General features: G+C 39.8%; 1 protein-coding gene across 1 annotated transcript; it reads left to right on the forward strand.

The window, feature by feature from the left end:
- The first annotated feature begins 3,284 nt into the window (after positions 1–3,284).
- LOC102296748 lies at positions 3,285–7,228 on the forward strand. Its single transcript, XM_005916643.3, has 2 exons — positions 3,285–3,643; positions 4,432–7,228. Exons 1-2 carry the CDS (start codon positions 3,609–3,611, stop codon positions 5,207–5,209), a joined length of 813 nt encoding a protein of 270 aa, XP_005916705.1. The 5' UTR covers positions 3,285–3,608; the 3' UTR covers positions 5,210–7,228.
- The last annotated feature ends 3,057 nt before the right edge of the window (positions 7,229–10,285 follow it).

Consider the following 10,285-nt stretch of genomic DNA (forward strand, 5'->3'; position numbering starts at 1 on the left):
CCTTGAGGCAACTGTTGTTGTGATTTGGCGCTGTAATAAATAAAATTGAATTGAACTGAATATGTTTTGCATCCTGGACAATGAAGCTGACAGAGGAAGTGATGGGAAAAATATTTTTAAATCTTAAATCTTGTGTTTAAATCTTTACACCCAATGTTTTCCTGGATAAATCATGTTAGAGCCACTGTAATATTACTTGCAAGTATTCGTTCCTTTTTGTTCCTTGTTATTGTTTCATTATTTTCTGAAACATTACTTTCTTTATAACAGACTAGTTTAGAATCTCATCCCTCCACCTCTTGCCACTACCATAAATTCGTTCTCTTTTCATATAAGCATTGAAACTAATAAACATAATTGTGTTAGTTTTGGCAAAGTCATGCGTATGAGAACTCACAAATGAACTGTCATGTCTAGTCTGATACAAACATACTCGTCTGATTTATTCACTGTGTAAACACTGCATGCAAAGTGCACCAGACTAAAAGTAAAAACGGCTGTTCTCAGTCCAGCCAGCAGACAAGTGTTTACCAGCTTAGAGACAGAATAAATTTGCACCTGTTATGAGCGATAAGCACAGCAAAAAATACATGAAGCAATTCAATATGCAAAGTTTGTGGCATTTATGGCAAATATTGCATTATTGCTTCTGTTAGGAGCAATATTGCATTATTGCTCCTGTTAGGAACGACGCATGCCTCACTTCATGCAATACTGGACAGCGTGGCTTCTCTCGAAAAGAAAGGGACAAATTAGACAAGTTTGCCTTCTCAATCAGCCTGGATAAATAATTGTTGCTGTATGAAAAAACACCTTCACAAATCGCAGACTTCTTACTGTTTCTCACTGATAAAAGAAAGAGGAACAACACGAGGTTCCTTTTCTGCAGTAAACCTATTCGCCTTGGAGCTCTTTTACCCAAGAATTCCATCAAACTTTATGTTTTGTTTTTTTTTCACAATAACAACATTGTAAGCATTCAAGGAAAAATATTTACGACCTTCAGACAAGTACCTCATTAATTATAGCTACCTTATTGTTTACTGATGTTTATCTAGACAGTTGCCTTCCCATCAGCCTCTGCAAACTCTCTCCAATAACTACTTCATCCAGAGCAGCAACATGCTGCCCCTAGGCACCACGTGCCAAGCCTTATCTAATGTCTCATCTAATCATTGAGCTTTTCCAACCTTTCTCTTATTGAAAACTTCTTCAAAGAGTAGCTGTGAAACAACTAACTAAGCTAAATTTGCAAAGGACTTATCTACTTGAGGAAATTTCAGTCTGGATTCAGAGCACAGAAACAGCAGTAGTGAACGTTACTAATGACCTTCTCATGGCCTCTGACCATGGGCTCATCTTTGTGCTTGTCCTGGGAGACTTCAGTGCATCATTTGATACAGTTTGTTACCTTAACCTCCTAAGACCTGAACTCTTTCATGGCGTGCATTTTTTACTTCGCTTTGCTACTTGAGCTGATGAATGTAAAATCAAAGAATTATCTTTTTACCTGATTTTTCTCTATAAGGGTCTGATATCCACATATGAGAACATTCGTTTTAAATTTCGATAGACCAGTGGCAGTGTAATGTTCTCGTAAGAGATATTAGGCCCTTATAGAGCAAAATTAAGTATTGTGGTCTAGACCAGCGGTCCCCAATCCCAGGGAGTCGTTTGGTACTGCGAGAGTTGAGGCTCGGGTGTGAAATTTATGGTTTTCAGGGTTTTTATCAGTTTTTATCGTTATTTTTTATCGTTAACTCGGTTTCCCTGGATCTTTTCCTGTGTGCTATGAATAAATTTTCTTTTTTTGTACTGTTACTGGTTTTATTTTGTTGTATTTATCCACAACACCTTAAAGCCGGTCCGTGAAAATATTGTCAGACATAAATCGGTCCGTGGGGACTGCTGGTCTAGACAACCCAGAATGTGATGTCCACATATGTGGACACCAGGTCCTAGGAGGTTAAATAAAATTGGCATTTTCCTTTATTATCTTTAATATTTCCAATAATAGGATTGGTATTAAAGGAAATGTGCAGCAGTGGTTTCAATCACATCTGATAAACTCAGATTTTTGGATGTAAATGGCTTTTCTTCACATGCAAAAGTTAATCGTGGACTTCAGGGTTCTTTGCTGGGACCAACGCTATTTACGTTATACGTGTTTCCCCTGGCAGTATTATTAGAAAACACAGTATATAATTTTACTGCTTTGCAAATGATACCAAGCTTTATTTATCTGTGAAGCCAGGGGGCACAAATCATCTAGTTAAACTAGGCATGTCTTACTCTGGATGGCAGTACCTTGGTCTCCAGTAACACTGTGGGGAACCCAAGAGTTGTTTTTAAACAGCATATGCCCTTCAATCCACACATTAACAAATATCTAGGACAGCCTTTCATTCATCTGCCCAATATCGCAGAAACATCCCGTCTTAGTCTGTGCATTCATTACTTCTAGGCTGGGCTACTATAATTCATTATTATCAGGCTGTGCAGTTAATCCAAAAAGCTGCAGTGACAGTACTGCAACAGAGCAGAAAGATAGAGTATTTTTCTCCTGTACTGGCTTCTCTTCATTACCTCTTAATCACAGAGTTTAATTTAAAAGCTTTCTCCTCATACAAAAACGTCCTAACAGCCTTCAGCCATTAGACCGTTTGTGTCCATTTGGGCCAGTTAGACACCCTCTCTACTTTTAAGATTAGTCTTTGTGTCGGATGTGGTGACCCTGAACCGTCCCTTAGTTACGCCGCTATAGGCTCAGACTCCCGGACTTTGTGTGATCCGCTGGTTTCTTCTCCAGTCACCTCTTTTTTCTCCCCACTGCTACACGTCCAGTCTTTCCCATCGCCCCCAACCCATAGCTGGTTCTGCCAGAAGTTTCTTCCTCTTACAAGAGTTTTCCCCTCCCACTGCTGCATAGAGTTCATTCATAGGGAATCATCTGATTGTTGGGGTTTTCGTGCGGTTGTTAGCTTGCAGAACAAAGTGACTTTGGGTGGCTGCTGTTGTAACTAGGTGCTGTATAAACAAACTTGAACTGAATACAACTAATGTCAAAGTGAGTCAAGTCATGAGTCATTCTTAGCTGGCAGGAGTTGTAGTAGTGATCACATCCTTGTTGTGTGCATGTCTCTACCTGCCCTACAGCAATACATGAGATGTTGACAGCACATGCTGGCTGTTTAGTCAACTCTTCAATCATACATCTAAAAAGAAAAAAGACAAAATTATATGAAGTTGTATTAGTTACTGGTTTGATATTAGTCTGTATAAAAGGCTCTTTGAGGAAACTCCTTTTTGTCTCTGTGCCACATTGAAAAACATACAGGTTAGGCTGATGTCCGCTGTTAAAAGATAACTCTTGGGCACAGATCCTTTGCCCTTGTGAGTCAGATCCAGCTTTGCTCACAGACATGACACCACAGAGTGAGAATGAGCCAACTGAGCTGAAGCAACCGGCACTAATAAGGAGAAGAGAGCTGGGGCTCCTCACACTCACTGTTTTCCATTTGCCCACGCCGGCAGCCGGGCTGGGATGAGGGGCTAAAATGTGATTTTTTTAAAAGAAGAGATCAACGCACAAGAGGTGAAACAGGGCAATGACCTTCAGTCGCGACTTCCTGTCTATACACAGGTGAGTTCCTTAGATATTAGAAGCGATAGACGAAGGTTAACAAAGCTGAGGAAATGATCTAAATCAGGGGTAGGCAACTCCAGGACTCGAGTGCTGGTTTCCTGCAGGTTTTAGATCTCACCCTGGGCCAACACACCTGAATCAAATGATTAGTTTGTTCCCAGGCCTCTGGAGAACTTCAAGACATGTTGGGGAGGTAATTTAGCCATTTGAATCAGCTGTGATGGATCAAGGACACATCTAAAACCTGCAGGACACCGGCACTCGAGGCCTGGAGTTGCCCACCCCTGATCTAAATGAAGCTAACTTTTATAATTAATAAGAGCAGTTTCAAACGTATTGTTTTCCAGATAGCTTTAGTTAAGGTTTGAATACATACATACTGTGAATCATGAGAGTTTTTATACACATAAACTGGTATATAGCTATTTTGCTTAGGAAATTTTAAAAGTTTGCACGTTATATTTATTTTCCAATTAAAAGCATAACTTACTGCTGTATTTTTCAGTGTAACTTGACTTATAGGCTAAATGAAGTTAACATGAGTCATCTTAAGACTCCTGTAAAGCTGAGAAATTTATCAGTGGTTTGTTTGCTTGCCTGGGCTTCTGCCTTCATGAGTAGTACTGCCTACTCATAAAAATAGAGAACAGCATTAAGAAATCTATGTAGACGAGATAAGTCAGCAGTGAGTCTGTGGTGAGGCAGCGACAATTTAGAGAATTATTTAGTGTCTAAACTGTTTTATGTCATTCTGAGCTAACCGCCCCGTGCTGCACTCTCTGCAGGTCGCATCAACTTTTAAAGTCGATCTGGGAGATAAGCTGCCTCTGCCTTCCTGGTTCAGTCACAAAAGGGGTGCACCCGGCCTCCAAAGGATGGCTACGCAGGTTTTTGCTGCTGAAGCTGGTGACGGTGCTGCTGTTCCCCCATGGGGTGGGCCTCCCCCTGCTCCTAGGCTGTGTATTCAGCCTGCGTGCTCTGTTGCTCCTGCGCTCCCCTCACATCTCCACCAAGCCCTCCACTGTCCTCCTGAGCCAACTGGCTCACTCAGATAGCCTGGTGCTGCTGCACTGGGCGATTCAGCTGGGAGCGACCCTGGGCAAGTGGATGGAGGAGGCGGGCTGGAAGGCGGAGGTGAGTTTTATGAAGGACGGGAAATTGGTTTGGTGGAGAGAGGCTGCAAAAGTGCTCTGTCATCAGCTGCTTGATGCACATCAGCTGGCCTCTCTGCTGCTGTTGGGTCTGCTGGGACTCGAGGCCACGCTGGTGTCACGCTGGCCTCAGCAGACTCGGAGATTCAGGACTTCTCGCTGGGCGCAGCTCAGCTGCCGTCTGGCCTGGATGCTTGTGCTGCTGGAACTCACGTCTTTGCTACACTGCAAAACATTGCAGGACCCCTCAGCATTTCAGGATGCTCAGATTTCCCCTCGTGGCATCGTGCTTCCCCCCTCCCTGCCTACCTTCTCATGTTATCTGAGGAAGATGTTATGGCTGGTGAATTCATGGCTGCATTACACCATCTTCTATGGTCAACCACAGAGGAAAAAGAGTTCTTATCATTAGACCTTTGTAAGAGGAGGAGAAATGGTTGTATTTATACAAAAAGAAAATCTTATTTATAAAAACTTATTTTACAAGCCAGACTATGTAAGCTTTTCTGCGAATAATCTGTCATACAGACTATTTGATTTTAATTTATAAAACCAATAAAAAAAATATACTAATGTAAAAATGAATGCTTTAAAATGTTAATAAACATGAATTTGACTACAGAAAGCAAAGTAGAAGTTACACTAGGCCTTCTCTTCAGCTGGAACAGGAAATAAGTAAGTATGAAAGTGTTTCATACTTACAGTAGTCATAAATAGACAACTAATCAGTGACTAACCCATCATCTGAATTCCCATTTGCATAGCCACTTATCCAGTTCAGGAGCTTCAGAGTAAAATGAAAGTGATTTTTCAGAAACAGATCATCATTGAGGAAAATTAGCTTTATGAATGATCTGAGGAATTTGCTTTAAAAATTAATAACATTTTAATTTCTATAAATGACCTTTGATTTGATCTTTAATTTGAGTCCACCTCTCGCCCTATGACAGCTGAGGTAGGCTCCAGCTTATCCCAGCAACTCTGATAAGGATACAAGGAAAACAGAATGGATGGACTTTTAATTTGTATCATATTTGCTTTATCTGGCATTTGGGGGGGAAAGCTGCATTGTGGAGTTTATTCAGGTTTTTCAGTATCATTGTATCATCATTTCATATCTTTGTATCATATATGGTACACTAGGCATCGAGGGGTTAATCTTTGGAATTTTTGTGTTTTATCTGTTACAGGCGGAGCCATGCACTAAAACATTCCCTGCTTTATCTGCATCTGTTTGAGTCTTAATGGGACTATAATTGACAAAATTAATGTAATGTTATATTCAGTAAGAGTTAAAACATGTGACTATAACCATTAACTCATTAGGAAGCTCTTTACTGAGGTCACATATCAAATATGAATTAGTGTAATTTTCTCATAAACTTCTAAACAATTCTTCTTTTCTTTGTATTCAAAGTCGTCACACCCTGCTCGGCACGACGATTCAAAAAGAGTTCACATTTAAGCCGTTTCACTTTTCAGTAACCACATTTAATGCCCATCTTTTATGTACAGTGTTTTATGAACTGAGCAGAGGAACGTCTGACTGTCAGACATAAAAAGACTGTTTAATTCTTTTAAATGCAACTTTTCATGTGTAAACACAAACTAAAAGCAAGTTTAGTTTTTTTTAACATTACTTGGAGTAACACCTGAAATTTGCTTGGAGTTTAAAATGATGTATTGACATATATTACTAAAAAAACAAATACTTTTGGTACAACAAAATGTGTTGCAACAGGACAAAACATCCTTTAAATGGGAATCTGAACACACACGGCTTTCACACTTGATTTTTGAGAGGCTTATATGACATGATCAGCTTTACGTGCAAATGCGCGCTCACTTGTTGTCTCTCCCTTATTTAAACTGGCAGCCAGCCCAGGAAATGGTGTTAATACCAGAGTGCAACACAATAAAAGGTTTGCCGCGGTAAAACCGCACACTAGAGCTCATAACAGTCTTTTCTAAAAGGTTTCCAGTTCACTGCAGCTTTTCATCATTTCTTTTGTGCAGCAAAACGGAAAACAACAACAACAAGAACAACAAACTGGGATGGGTCACAAGGAAGCTCTAATGAATGGAAATGGCCTCAGTGTAATTTCCGTAATGTCTTCTATTGATTTAATTTGTTACTATGTGGATAGTACAAATCTGCACACGCTGATTGGAAAATAATTTTCCTAAACAATTTGATGGATGGTTAGTGAAATGTGGGTAACTTTGGGCAGGACCAAAGCCACAAACACTCAGCTTGGCAGGCAGGGCTGTATCAAGACATGATCTAACCAACCACCACAGTCATACCTGAACTCCTCACATTTGTCACAAAGCACATGAAAGATTCAAGACAACGACAGGTGCTTACATCTGGATAGAATCTGCGACATAACCACGTCACACACAGCAGTCAGTGCCGAGAAATATGTGCTCTGTCGCTGCCATATATGATGAAATTAAGGAAGTTCCAACCACAGAGAGGGGTGAACACATTACATGGTTCAAAGTTAATGTGAGCAGCAGCTTCCACGTACTTGTGACTGAATCCAGAGTTTGTTCTTGCAGTGTGCGGTGTGTCCAGCAGAAGGAAGCACAGAGCTGCTTGCTCTGCTTCTTTACATAATCCACTCCAAGGAGCTCCTGACACAGTGTAAAAGACTGAAGAGGATCGAGGAACTCTGCTTCTATGCTAACCTATTTACTACTGTGTTTGTGTGTATCAGTGTGTAGCTGCAAACTCAAGTGTTCCTGGAAGAAATCAATTAAAGCTGAAAAGCGAGGAACAGCTTAAGAAAGAGGGGCCTCGGTGGCCGCTTCCTTCCCATGATGTTTGGCAGTGGTCGCCCTACGCAGACTACTTTGGCATTGCAGCTGTCACTCACAGGGGAACAATGTGGGAGGTTACACTTTTAAAAATAACAACATGTCCTGTTTGTTCTCTCGAACGAGTCAAGGTTCATCTGCACTACAGGCTGTAAAGGAGAGACCGTGGTAACTGGGTCATTTCATCTCAAATCAACATGGGCTTTGTGCTCGACCGGTTTGCATCAAAGGTTTACGGACCGAAGTTTGTATGTCTGTAATGAGCCCTCTGACATTTAGACTTCATCTTCTCTCAGCTTTGATCTTTGATGTGTTGTCTTTCAATTTTAAATATAAGGCTGAAATTGAAATTTTTCATACCTTGGGTATTTTCCTTCTCCTGTTCCTGTTTTCTCCCACTGCCTTTATCTGTAATAATAATGCGTCTGCTGTTTTGCCTCCGTGCTTGTGGCCTGGGTTTCACTTCTTCTCTGATCCTGCTAACCATGATTCTCAGGAAGGCTGCCATGCTCCTCGAGTTTATCTACTCTTTTTTTATGCTTAAAACTCTATCATGTGAAAGTCACCAACAACCTGCCTGTCGGCCACTTTAAAACTCTTTCTGTGTTTGACTTTTACTAATTAGCAAATGGACCAAACATGTATCCACTCATTGCCAACAGTCCTGATAGGACCTGATTTATTTGTCCTAACATTTCTTGAAGATGAGGTTGTGATACGTTCATCAAAAACATGTCATTTGTTACCAATGAAACAGTCAGTAACATATAACAGTACAGAATGGCCTCTTGTTTTGACATGTAGTTCAACAGCGCCCTCATTTGGGCTGTTTCATTTTTCCAGTGTCAAAGAAAGAAAAATCCATCAGTCCAGATCATTAAGCCACATGCTTTGTCACACTGTTGCAGCTATGATGTCTGTAAAGAAATCTATCAATTAATGTGCAGATTTTCGCCAACTGATTAAACTGTTACAGTTTTACATTTTGTTAATCAGAATCAGAATACTTTATTAATCCCGAAGGAAATTAGGGTTACAGCAGGCAGTACGCTAATGGCGCATGCGCACTTACAAAGGAACCTTCTGACCAACTTTACACAAACATCACATTGGGGAGACATGTCAGAAAGGTAGGCTGAGAGGAAAAAAAACAACAAAATACATAACATGAGGTAAGAGGAGGAGAAACAAAACCACACTCAGACTGAGTGTGAATATAAATGTATATTAAAAAAAAAACAACAGCAAAAAAAGTTCATCATAGCCTACTTCTACCACCTGACGCCTTGTTCTCATTTATTCTGGTGAATCTGTGTGATGGCATGGATCTCTTCCTGTGGATGAGAAATCAGAAAGATAACGCACATAAAGGCTTTTAGGATAGTAAAGGTTGCAGACCTGTTCTAGACAGGTTAGCATGTCCATCCCTTGAGCTGTGACACACGTTCATTTTACTGTATTTAACTGATTTTTTTTTTTTTTACCTGCAAACGTACTCACAATATACAGGAAAAGTATTTTTTCCTCCTTAATTTTGATGTATAAATAAAATATTTATAAACTGTTACATGTTTCCAGCAGAGATTTCTCAAGTTTCTGCTGCAGTTGCGTCTCCAGAATGTTTTCATAGCAGTGGTCATGTGGAGTGTCGCACCAAATACAGAATTTCCAGTTTTATTATAGTGTCGTCAAATACAGGTTACTTGAAAAATATGTCAAAAAGAGAGACAAGAAATATATGCCTAGTTAATTTCCTGCTGTTAAAGATGATAACACTGAAAACCAATAAGATTTTGAAATTCATAATAATCAGTTTTAAGCAGGAATAAATAAGAAGTTAATGTTTCAACTCATTGTAGGGTGTCGCTCTCGTTTGCGCACGTTTATTAGAATTAATACCAGCATAGGATAGTCTTGACAGCAGTGTTGGTAAAGTTACTTGAAAAAAGTAATTAGTAACTAATTACTGATTACTTCTTTAAAAAGTAATCCCGCTACTTTACTGATTACTCATTTCAAAAGTAATTAGTTACTTAGTAATTTTTTAAAAAACATGATACACAACGTGAATACGTAATAAAGCAACAGACCTTTCAGCCCAATTCTATTTTTCATGCATAATCCATCATATGAAATTGAATCAAATAGAAAACGTTTTATGAGTTTTAATCTTTTAATTTTACGCACACTGCATTAAGCAAAGATTTAACTATATGAAACAGTTTTTGACTTGAAGAAATTGTTTAACATTTAAACTTATTTTCTGCACATTCTGCATATTCTGTTTACACTCTTTCAAATAGATGCAAGTAAAACACAGCAGAAAATAAATAAAATCAAAGATTCAGCGGCACTGAGTCCTGTCGCTCTTAAATCTATGTTCACCTGTTTAGCAGGAGTGGAGCAGGTGGAGGTTTGCCTGGTGTCGCAGTCATGTCCCCAGGGGGATCCGGGGGTTTCTCTGTGAATGTCACGTTCCCGTGGCAGCGTGCTAGGCGCTCGCTCAGATTTGAAGTTTGATTTTTTGCTGTAGACAGAAGTTTTCTTCCCATGCAGAGTGTACAGTGTACGCTAATGTTATTTGTCACTTTTTACGGACTAAAACTTAAAGTAATGTAAGTACGGCCACACTTTAAACTGCACGGTCGTACTCCATCACTCCATA

This window comes from Haplochromis burtoni, unplaced genomic scaffold (genome assembly GCF_018398535.1).
Source record: "Haplochromis burtoni strain Fernald_Lab_line unplaced genomic scaffold, NCSU_Asbu1 Contig_19, whole genome shotgun sequence".
NCBI lineage: Eukaryota > Metazoa > Chordata > Actinopteri > Cichliformes > Cichlidae > Haplochromis > Haplochromis burtoni.

Bases quoted from the DNA above. Each gene is read 5' to 3' on its own strand.
- LOC102296748 (XM_005916643.3), top strand. From the start codon at position 3,609: ATGACCTTCAGTCGCGACTTCCTGTCTATACACAG. The intron at 3,644-4,431 runs GTGAGTTCCTTA...CACTCTCTGCAG, and splicing joins GACTTCCTGTCTATACACAG to GTCGCATCAACTTTTAAAGT.